The 20,368-nt window shown below is 34.6% G+C and overlaps 2 protein-coding genes and 2 long non-coding RNA genes across 7 annotated transcripts in view; 1 reads left to right on the top strand and 3 right to left on the bottom strand.

Moving 5' to 3' along the window:
- The first annotated feature begins 219 nt into the window (after positions 1 to 219).
- On the top strand, positions 220 to 3,373 carry LOC137733152 (receptor-like protein 6). Its single transcript, XM_088697712.1, has one exon. The coding sequence runs from the start codon at positions 290 to 292 to the stop codon at positions 3,176 to 3,178; it is 2,889 nt and encodes a 962-aa protein (XP_088553838.1). The 5' UTR covers positions 220 to 289; the 3' UTR covers positions 3,179 to 3,373.
- Positions 3,374 to 6,553: 3,180 nt separating this feature from the next.
- Positions 6,554 to 20,368, bottom strand: part of LOC137733150 (uncharacterized) — a 33,926-nt gene continuing 20,111 nt past the window's right edge. For 3 of the 4 annotated variants that reach the window (XM_088697714.1, XM_088697716.1, XM_088697715.1), the window contains 7 exons: positions 12,658 to 12,721; positions 12,438 to 12,509; positions 12,026 to 12,125; positions 7,822 to 8,122; positions 7,661 to 7,704; positions 7,322 to 7,517; positions 6,554 to 6,795 (listed from right to left, as the gene is read on the bottom strand). In XM_088697714.1, coding sequence (XP_088553840.1) covers positions 6,774 to 6,795; positions 7,322 to 7,517; positions 7,661 to 7,704; positions 7,822 to 8,122; positions 12,026 to 12,125; positions 12,438 to 12,509; positions 12,658 to 12,721 — 799 coding nt within the window. In that variant the 3' untranslated portion in view covers positions 6,554 to 6,773. Of the gene's footprint in view, positions 6,796 to 7,321; positions 7,518 to 7,660; positions 7,727 to 7,821; positions 8,123 to 12,025; positions 12,126 to 12,437; positions 12,510 to 12,657; positions 12,722 to 20,368 lie in introns of all 4 variants that reach the window. The other variant, XM_088697717.1, reaches the window with a different exon arrangement.
- LOC148695484 (uncharacterized) lies at positions 8,217 to 9,171 on the bottom strand. Its single transcript, XR_015964578.1, has 3 exons — positions 9,153 to 9,171; positions 8,796 to 8,845; positions 8,217 to 8,366 (listed from the first exon to the last, which is right to left on the bottom strand). It is a non-coding gene; the product is annotated as an uncharacterized LOC148695484 (long non-coding RNA).
- Positions 9,171 to 10,602, bottom strand: LOC148695483 (uncharacterized). Its single transcript, XR_015964579.1, has 4 exons — positions 10,207 to 10,602; positions 10,009 to 10,075; positions 9,613 to 9,679; positions 9,171 to 9,526 (listed from the first exon to the last, which is right to left on the bottom strand). It is a non-coding gene; the product is annotated as an uncharacterized LOC148695483 (long non-coding RNA).

Raw genomic sequence — 20,368 nt, 5'->3', positions numbered from 1 at the left:
AAATAAAAAACAAAAAAAAGTGCTGACAGTGCCGCAAATGCTTGGACAAGTGGTTCTATTATTTGCCTCGAACTAGCCATTAAATTCGAGTTTACTAGAAATTGAGTTATTTATTTGAATAAAAGAAAAAAGGGGTTGCTGATTTATTCTGTATTTACTTTTTGCTGACATGCTGTATGGGGCCATTTTGATGGGAAACTTGGATGGGATATTAGAAAAGTTTTACACACTAACTTGCGGAACCCCTGCGACCGGTCTATAAAAAAACCTCTCTCACAACCTCACTCTCATGCTAATATCGAAGAGTGCAGAACAAAACACAATGGGATTCCGCCGGTGCTTGTTTGTTTCCAATATGTGTTATACACTTTCAAAAGTTGTGTTGCTTCATCTCGTGGTTGTTAGCTCATCAGTTTCCTCATTGCAGCAATCTTGTCATGACGAGGAGAGGTCTGCCTTGCTGCAATTCAAGGAAAGCTTCATCATTAACAGATCTGCCTCGTATTCTGATGATGCTTATCCAAAGATTTTGCAATGGAAACTAGCTGAGGGACGAAACGTCAGCTGCTGTGCATGGGATGGCATTGTGTGTGATGAGAGGACGGGTCATGTTATTGGCCTTGATCTTAGTAGCAGCTGTCTCCTGGGCTCTATCAACTCCAACAGCAGCCTTTTCCGGCTTGTTCATCTTCAAGTGCTGAACCTCGCTGACAACAACTTCAACTCCTCTCGAATTCCTACTAGCATTGGGAATTTCCCTGGGCTCATGCATCTTAATCTCTCTGGTTCTTCCTTTTCTGGCCAAATCCCTTCCCAAATTTCACAGCTGGCCAACTTGTCGTCCCTTGATTTGTCTTGCAGGACTCTCGCTTCACCGTATTTTGAATCCACTAGCTTATTCGGAAATTTGCCTTCTTCAATCGAAAAGCTTGATTTATTAAACACGCTGGATTTGGCATACTGCAATTTCTCGGGTTTGGTTCCATCTTCACTTGGTAATCTTAGGCAGCTCATACATTTAGACCTTTCACGAAATAACTTTAACGGTCCAGTCCCTAGTTCATTGGCAAACCTCACCCAACTGAAGGAGCTCCATCTTGGAATAAATGATTTTAGTGGCTCCATTCCCTCGGCTCTCAGTAGTCTCAACAAGCTCGAAGTCCTGTCACTTTTCTTTAGTCAGTTAACCGGTCCAATTCCTTCTCTAGGAAACCTCACCCACCTCACAGAACTTGATCTGTCTTTCAATCAGTTAACCGGTCAAATTCCTTCTCTAGGAAATCTCACCCACCTCACATATCTTTATTTGGATTCGAATCAGTTAACCGGTCCAATTCCTTCTCTAGGAAATCTCATCCACCTCACATCTCTTTATCTGGATTCGAATCATTTAACCGGTCCAATTCCTTCTTTAGGAAATCTCATCCACCTCATATCTCTTGGTCTGTCTTCCAATCAGTTAACCGGTCCAATTCCTTCTCTAAAAAATCTCACCCACCTCATACAACTTTCTCTGTCTTCGAATCAGTTAACCGGTCCATTACCTAATTCCTTATCCAATCTCATCAATCTCGAGATATTTGATGCATCTGATAATAATCTGACTGGTACAGTGGAGTTCCGCACGGTGTTTCATAAGTTACAAGGGCTCATCGATTTACAATTATCTCGTACCAATTTGAAAATTTTCACAGAAACAGAAAGTACGAATGCAAGCCTACTTCCAAAGTTAGAATTTCTGGGATTGAGTTCGTGCAACATAAGAGAGTTCCCAAGTTTCCTGCAGTATCAAGAAACATTGGTGTCCTTGGACCTTTCCTCCAACAATTTGCATGAAGTACCAAAATGGATGTTGAACACAAGCACAGAGACTTTGGCTGTGATGGACATTTCTGACAACTTCCTTTCAAGCATTGTCCAGCCTTCAGATGCCTTTCCTTGGGTTAACCTACAAGTTTTAGTGCTCAAGAATAACAATCTAAATGGAGCAATTTCACCATTGATCTGCAATCTGACTTCTCTTAAGTTCCTTGACCTCTCCAACAACAATATGAGTGGAATGCTTCCCCCCTGTCTCGGAAACTTCAGCGATGATCTGCTAGGTTTATATCTTGGAAACAACTCTTTCAGCGGCTTTCTTCCTGAAATATACACCAACACAAGCAGTCTGACGGTGATTGATGTTAGTCATAACCAATTGCGAGGGGAACTACCAAGGTCGTTGGGGAACTGCACGACACTTGAGTTTATTGATCTGTCATACAATAAATTCAGCGATGTTTTTCCCTTTTGGTTGGGAGCTCTTCTGGAGTTAAAAGTTTTGAAAATGCACCAGAACGCGTTCTACGGTCTGATGGAGGAACCTCATCAGGACAATGTTGAATATTTCCCTGAGTTACGAATTCTGGATCTATCTTTTAATAGTTTCAGAGGCAAATTTCCATCTCAAAAGATCTTTTCCGGGAATGTCATGAGGGGTGTCACTCGAAACCAGTCAACATATATGAAGGTAGATTTATATATCGATTCTAATCAGAATGTTAGTAAATCATTTGAGGAATATTACTCAATCACGATAACTAGCAAAGGTGTGGAGAGATATTATCCGAAGATTCAAGAAGCCCTTGTAGCGATTGACATCTCAAGCAACAAATTTGAAGGGAGGATTCCTGAATTTATTGGGAACCTAAAAGGGTTGATGTCATTCAATATATCTGGTAACCTCCTAACTGGTCCCATCCCATCATCTTTCGGGAATTTAACGTGGCTTGAATCACTGGACCTTTCACAAAACAAGCTTTCAGGACAAATCCCTCAAAGCCTTGCGCAGCTGACATTCCTTGAAGCATTCATTGTCACTAACAACAGCTTGACAGGTCCAATACCGCATGGAACCCAACTTATTTCAATGGGTAGCAGTTCATATGAAGGAAACCCTGGATTGTGTGGAGATCCTTTGCCAAAGAAATGCGGAGATCCTAAGGCTCCTCGCCAGTCGCCTTCAAAAACCGAAGAAAATGATTCAGGCTCGTTTGAATTTGATTGGAAATTTGTTTTGGCTGGTCTCGGAAGTGGGTTGGTGGTGGGAGTTGTTCTTTCTGATGTGGTGATCACAAAGAAGCGTGAATGGTTTGTTGAGATTGTTAAAACCATCAAGCTGATGATAGGAAATTCATAAGTCCGCTATAAGGTTATGCATTTGGTGTTGTTTTTTGCTTGTTTTATATTATTTCTTTGTACTCCTTTTTAATGTTATGTCTTCCTGTTGTAATATGGTATATTAGTTCCACAAAAGGTACAAACCCAGCTGAGAGGCGGCATTGTACTGTATGATCGTTTGCTATGTATGGAATAATAGAACAAGAATTCATAATTCTATCGAAAGTAAACCCAAATTTAACAACAGATAGATATTAGAAACAGTTTTAACTGCCAAAATTCTAATATGTAGTAGATGCAATCCAAGGTTCAAACAATCATACATGAAGTTCGTTCACACAACAATAAATAAGGGTCCATAAAAACAAAATTCACACACGAGTTTGTGCCCGAAAACCCCTATTTAACTGGGTAAAAAACCGGAAGAATTTCCAGGAGCAAGTTCATACAGAGTTATACGCATACGCTGGCTCAAATCCTAAATCTTTGTGTAAAGGAGCAACTCGTACTTTTGCTCTACTTTGAAATTCTTCAAGCCTAGGAAATGATTTGATAATAAAAGAACATTATTTTAATCCCTAAATAAGATAATTTTTGCAATAATACTGTATATAAGATTAAAAACTAAAAATAATCATCCATGTCATGTCACATTTAGTCTTTTTTTTTTATAAATTCTACAAACTTACAAATTCAATTCGAGAAGATTTGGGTGTTGGATTTTCAATTTGTAAATTTCTAAGGTTCTCAAATGATACCTAGAACAACAAATTATAATTCATAATGATGGAACAGTCAGATCTTCGTCTACTACAAAGGTCAATAATCTATAATTTCCTTCAATCCAGAAAATCTGTATATCAAATTTCCGATCCATAGATTCCTAAGGTCCTTAACTAATATGTACAATAACATACCAAAATTTGATGACGATCCAACAGTCGGATTATCGACTACCATAAAAGAGTCCACAATCTAATATTCTTCAATGCAAAAGATTCGTACATCAGATTTTCGATCCGTAAGTCTCTATGGTCCTCATATACCACGCATTATAACATATTAAAATTTTATAGCGATCCAACGGTTGGATTGCCATCAACTATGAAATTCAAATGGCGGTATGATTTCCTTTAAATCAAAGTAATCGAACCATTGTATAATGATCAACAAACGAATCTTGGAACCAGATCCAGAACATCGAGGACGTCTTGTTGTCCAAAAATCCATTTCGCAAAAGTCCCCCACACACCGCCACGTACTACAGTTTTGGTGAACAGAAACCTGAGTTTCCGACTATGTCTGATCATCCCCAAATTGCACAAGCCATTTGAACTTGGACGCAAAGGGCGGGTATTATGCCTTCGCCAACTGGCATAACCCAGCATTAGCTCAACAACTAAACATTTTCTGTAGTGACTGAGTGGCATGATAACATCATTTCAAATTAGAATAGTTCAAAACTATTAAAGATACCATAAATTGTGAATTATTATGTTCAGCACTAGAAGTAATCAAATAAATAATTGCTTTTCTGGACAAATTTGCATTCATCTTTCTTCAGCAGCACGAATTGCATTTATACAACACTAAAAAACCCTATATTTTTCATTTTTGATACACGGTTCGCATATAGAATAACATTCTTAACTGCTTAAGTTACAACAATCTCGACCTTTTAATTGACTAAAACAATAAATAACAGAGTATAAAATACTAGATTTTAATCCTTAAATAAGATGAAGTTTAGAAAAATATCTTATACAAGATTAAAAATTGATTTTAGTCCTTAGATTATATTTAATCTAGCATATGCATTTAATGTCTCCTTTTTTTTTTTTTTTTTTTTTTTTAAATTTTATGGTGTCCAGAATTACATTTTATGTAAAATATTGTAAATTTTAATATCATTTGAAATTCAAATCAATTAGCTTTATTTGTTGGCATTTACCATCACCAAATTTTTATAAGTATCTTATACAATAAAGAAAATATTTTGGTAAACTTATGTTTTTGCATATTTTCTTATATACATAGGGATGACAACAGTTCGGTTTGGGGATGGAAATGCTGAATCCATCCTCATAACCACGAAAATTAACCATATCCATAATTACAAATTAACCATCGAGGATTATCCATAACCATATCCACCGGGTAACGGATTTCTCATTGGTTAACCGTTATATCCATCTTCGTCAAAAACAAAAATTTATATTCATCCAATTGATGCACAATAATTTAATAGATACTAATTTTGTCATTAAATAGTCACATCCAATAATACAAAACATAACAATAAATGAATTTTGTAGAGTATAAAAATAAGAGTATTGAATAAAATATTGATGATGTTGGTTGTTGATATCTCCTATAAACATAATGTTTGATGTATAATGAATATAGTATAGGGTTCCGTGAATACTATGATATTATACTAAATATATTATGCTGTGAATAATGAATATGTAACAATAGTATAGGCTAACACAAATATAAATAAATAAATAAATATATATATGTATGTATGTATGTACACACACACACACACACATACAACCATATCCAAAACCATAACCATATAAAGTTCATGGTTTTTCCCCATATCCATAATATACCCGAATTTTCATTCCCAAATATGCTCCATTAAAACGGTTATCCACAATTATTGAGTTTAACAGTTTGAATTGCCATCTCTATATGCACAGATATTTCGATACACTAGTTTGGTGTAATATGTTTAAGTACGGACATTTTTGTACATTAGTTTGGTATAATATATTTAGTTATGGATATTTCGGTACACTAGTATAATTATATGTTTTTGCGTATTTTCTTATGTGGCATTAATTCATTACAATATATTCAAGTACGGACATTTCAGTATACTAATTCAGTAAATTATGATAAAAATTAAAATTTGTATAATAATAAATTTGAAATTTATGTGACGACATTAAATAAAATATCTATTAAATATTAAAAAAATACAATATAAATTTAAATTATGTACTTATTAAAGAACTAAAATGAATATGTAATTTAACACTAGATTTTTATCAAAGTTTAATCTTTTTTAAGAATTAAAGTCCAAAAACCCCTAATTTGTTTTTAGAGAAGTTTGGGGGTAAAATTGGAAGAAGAGTGAGCCGAAGAAGGGTAACGAGAATGAAGAGAAGAACAGCAGCCATGAAGGAATACTTACCAGCAGCAACAAGTATAGCCAATGCGATGGACAACATCTGCACATTCAACTCCTTTTTCAACCCTGTATCCAATTACACAAATAAGAATGCAGCATTTTTATTAAAGCATGTAATTCTCCTCTTCCTATATTCTTCCCCTTTCTCTAACCAAATAAAAATTTCCAAAACTATATACAAATTTTTTTATAAAAAAAACAATACATAATTCAAGCAAACAAAGTAAAAAAACGAAAACTCTTTTGTGAGATTGTATTACTTTGTTAGCAACCAGGAGCAAAATGTTTCATCTTCTCACCAATTAATAAGTCGGTAAACAAATGACTAAACTTTCTTAATCACAAAGGCTAAAAGCAAAAAACAAAAATCACTCACCTTAATGATAAAAGCACTTTGAACAGTCGCATCATCTCATTGTTTAGAAACTGAAAATCTGTAAAGTGTTAACATTTAAACATATATCAAAAATGGCATCATCACTTGGATTAATTCTTTAAGAAAATCAATGACAACTATAACATAAACATCCAAACACCAAATTAAATGCAGAAACATGGCAACCCATAACATAAACTGAATTCCAGATGAATTGAAAACAATATTACAACAAAAAACTCCAAACATAAAAAAATCCCAAACCAATTGAAAAAAAATAACCAAAACCAAAACAGACCAACTCAGGGTCATTGACACCATTATTTCAAGAAAGCTTCCCAATACTGAAGAAGCGACACTTCTCCCTTGCCTTGGAGCAGTCTTTTACTCTCAGCTTCAACCAATGAGTATATTCAACCAATAACTGAGTTTGGAAATATACAACATAGATAATAATTTTCTCTAACCAAAAACAAACCATAATTTTAAAAACTACAAACATGCAAAACCCAAATCAAATCTTCAAGTCATTTCAGATTTTATCAATAACTCACCAACCCAATACACACAAAAGAGTAAATTACCTGAGATCACGGCTGCTTAAGTAGTTTCTAACGACATACAGATGGTGCAACAGTGCAAACACATACGGAGACGGAGAGGGAGAGAGAAGTGGGTTCGACTCTTTGAGGATTAATGACGAACATGTGGTGAGTGCTCTAACGTCGGCAGATTGGGAGGCGTGGAGGTGCCTCATGCCCTTAAGTTTCAAGGTTTTTACTATGGAATCGAAGCAAAACCCAGATCAGATTCTAAGTGGGTTTATCAAAAATAATAATTTATTCAGGAATTAATACTGAAAATAAATCAGAAATTAACACTGAAAATAAATTAAGAATCCAAAAAAATTGAAATTTTCATACCTCTAAGTTTCTGGGTTTTACTGTGGAATCCAATTGAGAACCACCTAAAAAACGAAATCACGTACGCTAAAAAAATGCAAAAATCACCCGAACACGTTAGACTACGCAAGCAAAAAACAGATTTCAATCAAATTGAAAAAGGCAGAAATCTGTAGCCCCACCACCGTTCATGAATCGAGCAATTTTCCGGAAGAAAAACGAAGGTGAATAATCGGACGGAGAAACTTGCAAAGGGTGGACACCAAGAACAACACCAGCGTGGAAGAGAAAACGTTAGACAATTTGCAGAAGCTGAGGATGGAGTGAGAGAAGCGAACGGAAAGAAAAAGCAACGAAGAAATCGAAGGAGAAGGATCAGAGATGATAGACGCGTGGCCACTGAGGGCAATGTCGCCATTTTACTAGCCAAAAAGTGGAAAACCCGGACAACCAAGAGCAATTTTGGGGCTTCTGGGGAGTTCACTGTTAATGAACATTGTTAGGGAAACTGAGTTTTAGTATACACTAGTAAGAGTGCCCGCGCGGTGCTGCGGGTTTTCAAACTGTACAAAACATGTAGAAAGTTTTAAATGTATATATGATATGTCATACTATTTATATACATGTGGAAAATGTACTTACAACACTATCTACAATAAGGAACAATAAGTAGGATTGGACTTCCTTAATCTGATGGGCTTGTTTTCATTTTGCTTAGCATCGTTGACTGAAATTATGAGAGAAATAGAAAAAGAATTTTAGAAATTGTTTATGAAGGAAACAAATTCAGTCCATATTATATATAATAGATGATCTATTACCTATAAGGAAAAAGACTTGGTAAAACCATTTTCCCACATCAGGAAACGTTTGTTTATGGGTTGTAATTCATTGCAACAAATTTATTTCCATCACCAATGCTTCGTACTTGAATGATCTAAATTAAAAAAATAATAGCTATAGCCTATAAATGGACATTCATCACTAAAAATGAAAATCATAGAACCTAAAACATCCAACATGGTGAAAAATATAAACATTGCGAAATTGGAATAGAAATCAATTCTGAAAAGAAACTGAGCAGAGGGATTACACTACATGGAAACCGTAAACATAAATTGAAACAATTCTTATAGAATGAGTCAATCGAACGTACAACGTAGTGAGGAGTGCAATCTTGCTGCCAATTTGCTAAACCAAGACTACCTACACCAAATCAGAACATTTTAATCCTTGAATAAGTTATATTGGATGACACTAAGCATGCATGCTTAAATTAGACAATGACTTGGAACATCTACTTAAAACTCAAAAGCACATCACTTCAATTAAGAATATCTCGAGACTATCTCTAATCTTTGGTTAAACCATGACTTGGAACATGTCTAAAAAGCCCCGAATTTTAATTGGTACAACAGGACAAAGAGCTTATAGCTCCAACCAGTAATCAAACTCTACTGAAATCAGCTAGAATAATAACTGAAATGAAAAAGAAACAAAAATACAGGAATACCATATTAATTTTCAAATCTTATTAAAGAATGCACTGTATTCATTACCAAAGTGCTAACCTGGTGAAAGTATAAAATATTATGGATTTACACAGCCAAATTCTACACTTGTTAATTCCGAAATTTTTCGTTTTTTGGCATATTGAAACAAAAGTATAAGGCGTGATCTAATCAATTTGAAAAATCTCAAGAATTCACATATTATTACAAAACCAAATTCATTGTCAAGATTAAGAGCAACGGAATAACACAATAACAAAACGGAAAAAAAAAAAAAAAAAAATTAACTACCTTTGTCAAACCTCTTGGGATTCAAGTCGACTGACTCCAGCCCCATACTAAGTGGTGCCCCAGAAATTCTTGCAACTTTAGTAGCCTTGATCATGCATGTATAAGTATAAATACATAAAAAAAGATAAATGCAATTTATTAGACTAAAGAATTTGGGATCAATAAACTTACAGTGAGGCCAATAAACAGCGACTGAAGATAATTTTTCGTGTTGCTACATTGAGAGAGGCACCCAAACCTGATATTAAAAAACTAAATATTTAGTATAATGTAAACAATTCAATATGTAGTATCAGTTTAGGATGCATAATTCAAGGCTCTAAAACCCGCAAAATCACAGAAAAAAAATATCACATCACATTGTAAAAAAGAAAGAACCGACTTAATCATAGTATAAAAGACATAAATACAAATACAACTTTAACACATGATGATATTTGATATACATAAATTTTTAAAAGGTGATACAAATACCAGAACATATTTATATATATGTACAAACAGTTATCAACATGATTAACAAAAATTTGTAAATTCTAAAGTTTACACTACTTGTCAATCACTTACACTTTTTTTTTCTTTCCAATTTGAGCGAAAGCACTGTGTAGCTTATATAAATTGTTGTGCCAATAATCTGCAATAGATAACATAGTATAAATAAGTTATACAAAACAACAGCATTGTAAAAATCCATTTTTTTTTTATTTAAAGCAATAATTATCAATACGATTAGTAAAAATTTATAAATTGTGAACTTAACACTACTTAGTAAGTTGGCTAATTCCCCTAAAGAGAAAGGCTTCGAAGTTGGCTACTTAGTAAGTTGAGCATAAACGGCTTCGAAGTTGCACATAGAAGCCCCAAAAAACGAAGAGCAAAGTGTCATGAAACAAAAAAAGAGATGCAAATCATACAACCAAACGACAGTTCCAAGGATATAAACAAAACACCAAAAACTACAAAAACTAAATTCCAAAAAACATAGAGCATCGTGTTCTGAAACGAAAAACACAAACAAATCATACACCCAGACATCAGATCTAACGATATAAAGAAAACACCCAGAATTAGAAGGAAAAAAAAATTCATACAAAAATCCCACTTGAACATGGAAAACTACAAAAATAAAAATTAAAACAGCAATACTTTAAAGGTTAAAAAAACTCACCAGCAAACAGAGGTGAACCTTGGAGGTAACAAATCCACCCTGATAAAATCCAAAAACCAACAAAATCAGTACTAACCCAGGGATTTTAAACGGAGGATGCAACAACTATTTATTTTTCCAAAGGGTTTTAAACGCAAGAAATTTGCACAGATGATTTGGCAGAGAAAAATGAGAAAGATGAGAAGATCGGAAACCAAAGGTTGAGAAAAGGAAAGCAACTGGAAACTGAAGGAGGTTTGGAGAGATGCAATTGAAGAGAACTTATCCACGATGATCGACGCGTGGCAAAACAGTGGAGAACGCATGGGAAGGCTGTGCAAAGGAAGAAAAGCAACGGGCAAGCTGGCATCAAACAGGGCAAACATGTTCCAGATTTTTGTTTTTTTAATTATATTTTGGTGGCAAGCCATGCATCATTGCTGCGAGATGTGATGGGGTAAGGTTTTTTAATTATTTTCTGGTGGCAAGCCATGCATCATTGCTGCAAGATGTGATGGGGTAAGGTTTTTTAATTATTTTTTGGTGGAAAGGCATGTACCATTGCTGTCAGTGTGGATTAGGTAAGAATAAAATGCTGGAATCGAAGAGAGAGCCGGATGGTTACACAAAAAGTAAAATAGAAGAGGGAGTCAGAATGGAAAAAAAAGATAGTCAGGATGATCAACACGTGGCCAAAGAGTGAAAGAATCCCGAAGAAAAGAAGGATAACAATAAGGGTCTCTCCAACCCACGAAGCAAGGGAGAGAAACGGAAGAAAGCAAAGAAGCCAGGGGCAGATCCGTCCAGACACTATTGCTGAACAGTGCCAGAAACCAACTAGGTTTTAGTAGATATAATAACTAGCAAAAGTGCCCGCGTGTTGTTGCGAATGTTTAAAATATTTTGATAATATGTACATACAGAAAACAAAATTAATTAAAATTAGATTTACATACCTAAGATAGAGATTGGCAGTGTGCAATTCCTCACTGTTCTAATGATAGAGATGCTATGAAGGCTATATTCATGTACAGAAGTTCATAATATCAAAATCGTTCAAATACGAAAAATATTCATGTCCATATCAGAAGCTTGGCACCACACATCTGCTCAGTGTTTATGATTTTTCCTGGTCAATCTTTTGGTCTTGCTTGTTTGGGAATGACCATCTTTTTCTTGGTCATCATGTTATTTTTTGCTTTGTCCAGAATTTTTCTCTTGCTATATATTAAGAATTGGAATCAGTAAGAATTGAATATAAAAAAATTAAATTTTTTCAATCTATTTAACCAATGAATTGATGGAAGAGTGAAAAAGAGAAACAAAGAAAGGCCATTATTCAATTATATGGAGAATTACTTGATACGTACAAAAGGTTTGAAAATTAAACTAACATTAAAAAAAAAAAAGAGATGAGATGGAGTGGAAATCACATACCAACATCAAGCTTAAAATTGTAGTGCTCATTTGTAGTGCTATCTGCAATTAGTCCAATCAGGAGCTTCTGCACTGGTTGATGTCTCGGTCTTTTCCTTTGCTGTATGTACATTGTAGACTTGGGTAGATGAGAAGCAAAAGAAAATAAAAATATAAGTTAAAGTTACAACTTAACTATCTATGTTGATTCATGTCCAACACACAATAAGAATAGCGAATCATTTTTCATCTTGTGCACTGGTTTGTCATTGTCACTCGAATTCACATATTCATTTACTCCGAATTTCTTAGTTATGGCCAGGGAAAGAATGTTTAAGCAAAAATATGTTTCTATGTTTTCCCACTAAACTACCTGTTAAACCAAAGCTAAACGTCAAAAATAAAAAATAAAAGATAAATACCTTCGTCAAACCTCTTGGGCTTCAAGTCCACCGACTCCACCCCAATACTCTAGCACCTCAGAAATTTTTCCACCTTTAGTAGCCTAGATCATCCATGTATCAGTATAAATACGGAAAAAAAAAAGTAAATGCAATTTATTAGAACAAAGAATTTGGGATCAACAAAGTTTGTCCAAAATGCAATTTATTAGAACAAAGAATTTGGGATCAACAAAGTTTGTCCAAACTTACAACGAGGCCAATAAACAACTGAGGATAATTTTTCGTTTTGCTACATTGAGAGGGGAACCCAAACCTGATGGTAAAAAACAAAATATTCAGTAATAATGCAAACGATTCAATATGTAGTATTAGTTGAGGATGCATAATTCAAGGCTCTAATGCATTGAGTATGACACCAAACCTGTTGGTATGGCACAACTAAGGATGCAAACTTTGTCCAACTGAGCATGGGGCTTGATTTTGGAAAGACGGCCAAAATGAACAACAATGTATTCACTCGAAGTAAATGTGCCTGGAAAACTCTACTCATAGTTTACAAATCTGCAATTCTCAAAGCTTAATCATATAAAATCATATATATATATATATATATATATCATGTATATTATATGTATGTAGTAGATATTATTGCAGACCTTCGGCAAAAGTAGAGTTCAATGTGATAAACTGAGGTATATTTGACCTTTATCCTCATTTCCATGGCCTTAGGTGGAGCAACCTTCACCCTCTCCATCACCAACAGCTTCCCTGCTTCCCATGCAACCACTGTTGCAAAATCTACAACACAGAAATCCCAAATTGAGGAGTATTAAATCTCTATAAAGACATGAACAATGGACCTAGCGGGCAAAGAAGCTGATTGGTGTTCATAAAAAAGATATTTTAGTTTTAATTACCTGATATCATGAATAAAATAAGGATAGATTGTGTTTACCCATTTTTTTGTGCAGGAAAGAAGGCTGGTTTTGCATGATTTGGGATGACCTTTTTTCTTTTATACGATGTGATCAAATTTTTGCACGTTTGTCTTTTGGAATGTACATTAGCTAAAATTTTGATTGACCATATGAAAAAGATAATGTTTTAGTATGGTGTAAATACAAAATTACAGGTGTGTATTAGTTGGGATAGCAAAAGCTTTACAAATGAGATTATAATTGAGGGTTAAACTGCTCAGTCATCATATGCATTCACAGAATGTAGACTGATTGGTATGTTTAAGCAGTAACGACAACACTTTTGGTTTAGGATAGTTAGCAATATGTGTAGTACATGTATGACTCTAATTGTTTCTTAATTATTAACTATTATAAGACTAAAATCTCTTCTCAAGCTTGTAAAGAAGCTTGAGTTTAAATTGATTTTTCTAATTCGAACAAAACTCTACTCGGATACTTCAAATAACGGAAATCATACAAAAAGCAATCATCCTGGTAGCTAGTTAGTACATGAAATCGTGTTATTGTTAATAAGTTAAACATATGAGAGATAATTTTATCAAAATAAATAAAAGATAGTGGAAGAATGGTGTACCTTCATATGAATGATGATTGGAGGCCATGCTATACAGAAAAGCTGGTTATGCTGTAAAATAACAATAAGCAGCAATAAATTTGTATGCATCTAATTGTTTTCAGAACTGGAAAAGTCAGGAATATTGCTAACTACTTGCTGGGAGAATTTTTTAGGTGTTTTTGTTTAAAACTGGCTCTACAAACATGCATCAAATAAAGTATATAATTCTACAAATAAAGAGCACGTATGTAATTTATCAATCTGCCCAGTTTTCATAGATTTCATAATTTATCAACCTACAAACATGCTCTTCATAAACCGACGATGGCAAGATGAGAACAAAACGCTGGCCAACAAAAGGGTTCGCCACCGGAGAAGACCGGAAACAAAACACCCAATAAAATCAAACAAAGGGTTGCACACCGGAGAAGACCCGAAACCAAATCCAAAATAAAATTAAAGTCAGGATCTCTTGTAACGACTATTCTGCGAAGAAAGAGCAAAGATTTGGCAGCAAAAGAGGGAACGATGAAGAGGGAGAAAATCGCACAGCAAGGAAGGTGAAAAACAAAGAGGAAAGGTGAAGTAGAAAAACAAAGATGAAAGACGCGTGACCGGGAAGGGCAAAACCGACTTTTTACTGTATAAAAAAATGAAACTAGCGATCCAAAGAAGAAACTCGAGGGCATTTCCGCCCTTTCACTGTTCAGTGAAAAACAGTGCCTACGAAACTGGGTTTTAGTATATGTATAATTTGATAAATAAAAGAACATTATTTTAATCCCTAAATAAGATAATTTTTGCAATAATACGTAAGATTAAAAACTAAAAATAGTCCTCCATGTCACATTTAGTCTTTTTTTTATTTTTTTATAAATTCGACAAACTTACAAATTCAATTTGGGAAGATCCGGAGGTTGGATTTTCAATTTGTAAATTTCTAAGGTTCTCAAATGATACCTACAACAACATATGGTAATTGATAATGATCGAACAGTCAGATCTTCGTCTACTACAAAGGTAAATAATCTACAATTTCCTTCAATCCGGAAAATCCGTATATCGGATTTCCGATCCGTAGATTCCTAAGGTCCTTAACTAATACGTACAATAACCACATCACCTTTGCTATGAGGCCACAAACATGACCTTCCTTGAGAAATAGGCTGCCCTACGTATGTAAGGACTCAAAACTATTGTAATACACACACAAATCTCAATACACCATAGTGGATGTAGCTCGATTACAGGTGAACCAACCTATCTCTTAGGATATGATTCATCTGACCTGTTTCAACTACTTGTGTCCACACAAGTTCTTTGATGACCAACCATTTTCTAGCATCAATAGCAATAGCTAAAAGTTTTTGTTTTTGTTTTTTTTTTTTTCACTTTAAAAGATTTTCTTTTTGCTCTTGAACAACTTATGTCACGCTATATTATAATTAATGATTTATATATGAAAGCATCTTAAAACTGTAGGAGTTCTTATTTACAAAAGCTTAGGGAGTTTTGTGAAAAAAACAATGAATGTGAGGGGTTATGTGAAATCTATGTGATTAACTATAAGAAATTTGTGGAGAATTTTTTTAAGATATAATCCATTTTGGGATGAAATTTTCATGGAATGGGCTCCATGGAAACAATATGAAACTTCAAGGGGTATTTTTATAAACCTCAAGGGATTTGTGTGAACACGGAAAGGGTAATGGTAGGGAGACTAAATTTGTAGACAAAATTTTGGAAACTAAATGACATAGAAGTTGATGATTGGTTGATTTATTACTTAAGCGTTAATAAATGTACTCATTCCTATTGGTGACATATCATTTAGTTTACAAATTTAGTCTTTCTAACATTACTCGCAGAGAAAACATCAAGGGATGCTAGTGTAATCAAATAAAAATTGTGCGGTATAGTTAGGGTTAATATTGTCACAAACCTGCCATTTTACGCTATGGAGATGATTTGTGGACTAAAGTTTCAGCGCATATCTAGTGAGACAAGCTTATTCTTTTGGTAATTTGATCCAACGGCTAAAATTATTATAAATTTTAAAGTGAGCTCCTATTTGTAACTGTTTGATCAAATTTTAAAAGCTCGGATTTGTGGCCTTGGTGGACTTATTTCTACGGCTAGAAATAAACATAGTTGTGCAACGGAAGAAAAATTGTGTGAAAATCACTTACCTTAAATTTTATAGATGAATTATTTGTCTTGGTATTGAACTCCTAATCAATTTTTTATTGTGGTTTTTGCATAAAGTTTTGAATTTTTGGGATGATTTTGTTTAGTGAGGTAACTGAAGCAGTGGTTCTTGAACTTTAGCTTAATCAAAGCTTTAGTTCCTAAACTAACAATCCGTGTGGTGATGTGAAGCAATGATTCTTTTTGCTAACTATGTTAGAACTTCCATTCAAAATAAAAGGTTTAGAGGGACTGTTAAAATGATTATTGTTCCACATTATAGTAAGTTTAGAAATCAATACTCACAAGTTTTGAGTTCGGGGATTATTGCTTCAATTTTCTCCTGTTGAGTGCCTTCATCGGTTCATTTAAGAAGTTTTTATTTTTTTATTAAGTGGAAATGATAATAGGAACTTAGAAGGAATATACTCAAGATCTTGTAGGAAAACATCCTGAATGATATTTGGAGAGTCCTCGTCTCAAAATACATATTTTCAACGAGTACCCTTATGATGTCGTTCAGGATGTTAAGGCTACTCCATTGCAATGACGGGACACATGGGCAAATTCCACCTCCTGCACATGGAGCTGCTCAATACTTCAGAATTAATTATGGGACCTCTATATCTTCCTAATTAAACGTTTCCTAATTGATTCCAGCATATCCGGTAACTCCCAACATATGAGAAAGACGTTCATGGCACATGTACGCAAGTATTTATCAAATATGACAAAAAATTGACCCATAATTTTAAAAATATCAGTTTTTATAAAAAAAAAAAAAATTATCATATGTAGCCAAAAAGTCAGTTCAATCAACACATACCTTTTAGTATAAAAGCAATGCTTTGGTTATGAGTCTTCGATTGCAATTGATTTCATTCATATTAGGGTATTTTTACAGAAATAGAATAGTTTGATTTGTTTTGACATACATTTCGTCATACCAGTAAAAAAGTAAAATAAAATATGAAAAATTTCTTTCATCTGTGTTTTATCTCAGACTAAGGTGATATTTGGCTGTTGCAAACCTCTTACAACATTAGTCAGACGTTGAAGTGTCATTGAACTGGTTCAAACCATTATGAGTTTATGGGACTCATGGAGTTACGTAACAGGGGAAATCCTAATCTGGTGTATGACCTCTAGATCGGCTACACACACAAATCCCCCTTGTAATTTTGTATCACCAAGGCCCACTCTCGCAGAAAAAGTGTGGGATGTCGTAAGTCATACGCAAGAATCTCTATCGCTTACAAGGTAAGACTTCTTTCTTTGTCCTAATTGTGTGAAGATTGCATTATTCCAACTTGGAACCTGCTACTCTTGTTCCTTAAAGACTTAAAAAGTAAAGGTACCCCACCATTTAGACAACCATTTTTCTAATGTTACATTCTTTTGCTAATTTTAAATGAATGTCTCACTCCATAACTTCAAAACCGTTCTTCAAATCAACGTAACACATTAATCAAGATCTTCTTATATATAAATAGTTGATTTTAAATGAATGTCTCACTCCATAACTTCAAGACCGTTCTTCAAATCAACGTAACACATCAATCAGGATCCTCTTATATATAAATAGTTGATTTTTCAAACTTGTTAAAATTTGATTAGTTCAACTTTCTCATCTTTGGAATTTTCTATGTAAGAATAATCCTCCAGATGCCAAAAACTCTTTTGGTATAGCCAACTGATACGACAGTCTTCATTCCTAACTTATATTGTATGCATGTTGACCGTGGGGTATCCCAGATCCATGAAGTTTCTTGATTCACCAAGCACCCACGCATGTCCAACTACATCCAAAACTATTGTATTTAGTTTATGATTCATATTGTTTCTTCTAACTAGCATTCGAAGTAAAGTTCGGCCGAATAATTAGTTTTGCTTATGAATTAATTGGCTTTGTTAGGCAAGTTTTGGTATACCATACTAAATGCGAAGAGAAAAACTTGGGTGGGGATGACATGCTATACAACAAGATAAGTGATACATATATATAGTTTCCAGGTAAAAAATATAATGTTACAAAATTCAGCCTCACAAAACATGTTACAGTAAAATAGATAAAACTAGTAGACCTTTTCAACAATGGCAGTGCAATGTATAGTCGTTAAGGCCTAAAGTCGTATAAATATGAAGTGAAATCTAACGATTGGTGTCTGAAAATGAGTTACAGAGGAGGAAGAGAAAGATGGTTAATTATAACCACATTATGGTGTATTCAAACGAAACCAAGTGATCGCCCTTCGATGTACAAAGTCATCGAAATGCTTGGAAGAGATGTTGAATGTCTGCAATTGCTTCTCAGGCCTTCTCTGTGCCCACAAGAGGCGTCTGTGACTGTATGTGATATTAAAGAAAATAAACCGAACCCAATGTGTTCTAACATCGAGCTAACATGTTCATCATCAACTAGGTGAATATCAAATTGTTAAGAAAGTGCAATAATGTTATAATAATTAAATTCTCACTTTAAAGTGATTTAATTAGTAAAGAACTGTCGGCTGTAAATGTTATTGAAGTTTGGATGTGTGTGTGTACAAAAAACTGAAAGAATGAAGAACAGTCACTGAAGAATTTGAGAGAATGATGAATAGTTCTCTCTGCAAAATACACAAAGGGATATACTTCTATTTCTCTCTCTTGCACACGAAATCGTGCACTGCATAACACTTAGACCTGGTTTGGTATTGAGGTGATTCTGAAAAAAACTGGTATCAAAAAAAGCTGGGAGTTGTTTTTGTGTTTGGTAAACATTCAACTTCAGCTTTTTTTCACAGTTTTGGGTGAAAAAAAGCCAAAAACAAGAAGCTGCAAAACCCAGCTTTGAAAAATCGTCTTTTTTTCACATTTGTTTTACATAAAAGTTTACCAAACACTATAATACTATTTTTTTTTTCAAAAGCACTTTTACAAAAAAGTTTACCAAACACTCTACTGCTTTATTTCACAGCCGCTTATTCTCACAGCACAGCAGAATCAGTTTTTTTTCAAAGCACAGCAATACCAAACCAGTCCTTAGTTATGCAGCTGGATTCTCACCATTACACCAATGAGATCTCAGCCACACATCTAGCTAGATTCTAGGATTCAAATACATGTCACTAGACATCGACAATTACAATACATGTCACTACACTTGGTAATTTATAACTCAAGTGATTACACAATTAAATACAAGACATTACTACTAATGTAATCAGCTCATGGCTTATACACTAACAAATGTTTGTGCTTGAATTCATCTATGAACTACTAGTTGGTGGTATACATCTACATGTTTACTCTAATTTAGCAATTGCTTCTAACTCTAGGAGGTGCTGCCTGCCTGTGATGTTTGTGTAAGACCTGCAGAAACAAAAGGATTAGGAGGCATCCTCAAGTTTTCTCCTCCTCCTAGCATCTGAACAACCGTTTTCATGGAAGGATGATCCACCGGGTACCACTGGATGCACCAGAGCCCTACAATTGCAAGTTGCTTTGGAATGGAATCTTACCATCCCCTTCTTCCCCGATATGGATTCGTAGGTCATCTCCTTCCTCTAGAACGTTATAAATCCATTCTGGATAGAAATTTCATTGGTCGTGTCCTCTATGGTTGAACCAATATTCTTCTTTCCTCCTATCATCTCAAGCAGCAGAATTCCAAAACTGTAAACATCTGCCTTGTAAGACACATTTCCAAAATTCCTAGAAAGCACTTCGGGTGCAATGTAGCCCATGGTCCCCCTCGCTGTAGTCATTGACACTATGCTTTGATCCTTGGAACATAACTTGGCCAGACCAAAATCAGAGATTTTTGGTGTGAAGTTTTGGTCTAGCAAAATATTGTGGGGTTTGATATCGAAATGGAGGATTCGTAGGTCACACATATAATTGCTTTTGCAGCACAAATTGCATTTATATAACACTAAACAAACCTATATTTTTCCTTTTTAATACTTGGTTTGATTACAGAATAACGCTTTTTGCTTGAGCTACAACAAACTCTACATCTTTCTCCATTCTAAAATTGAGGAGAGCTGCAGTCAACCTTTGCCACTCGATTTCACGCTACTTACAATAAAACCGATTAGATTTGGGCTCGGTTGGAAAGGTAATTCTTAAAAGTTAGGAGGGTAATTTTGTCCGTAAGTTTGGTTGCCCTCCTATGCACGTGTTGGCCGACCATGAGATGGGTTGCATTCGATGGGGACGACGGCTGTGTGGAGAGTCGAGGAAGATGGAAAGT

Source organism: Pyrus communis, chromosome 7, assembly GCF_041283825.1.
Source record: "Pyrus communis isolate YQ-2024b chromosome 7, ASM4128382v1, whole genome shotgun sequence".
NCBI classification, from domain to species: domain Eukaryota; kingdom Viridiplantae; phylum Streptophyta; class Magnoliopsida; order Rosales; family Rosaceae; genus Pyrus; species Pyrus communis.
Note: the sequence above shows the minus strand (reverse complement) of the source record. Positions and strands in the feature narration are given on the sequence as shown.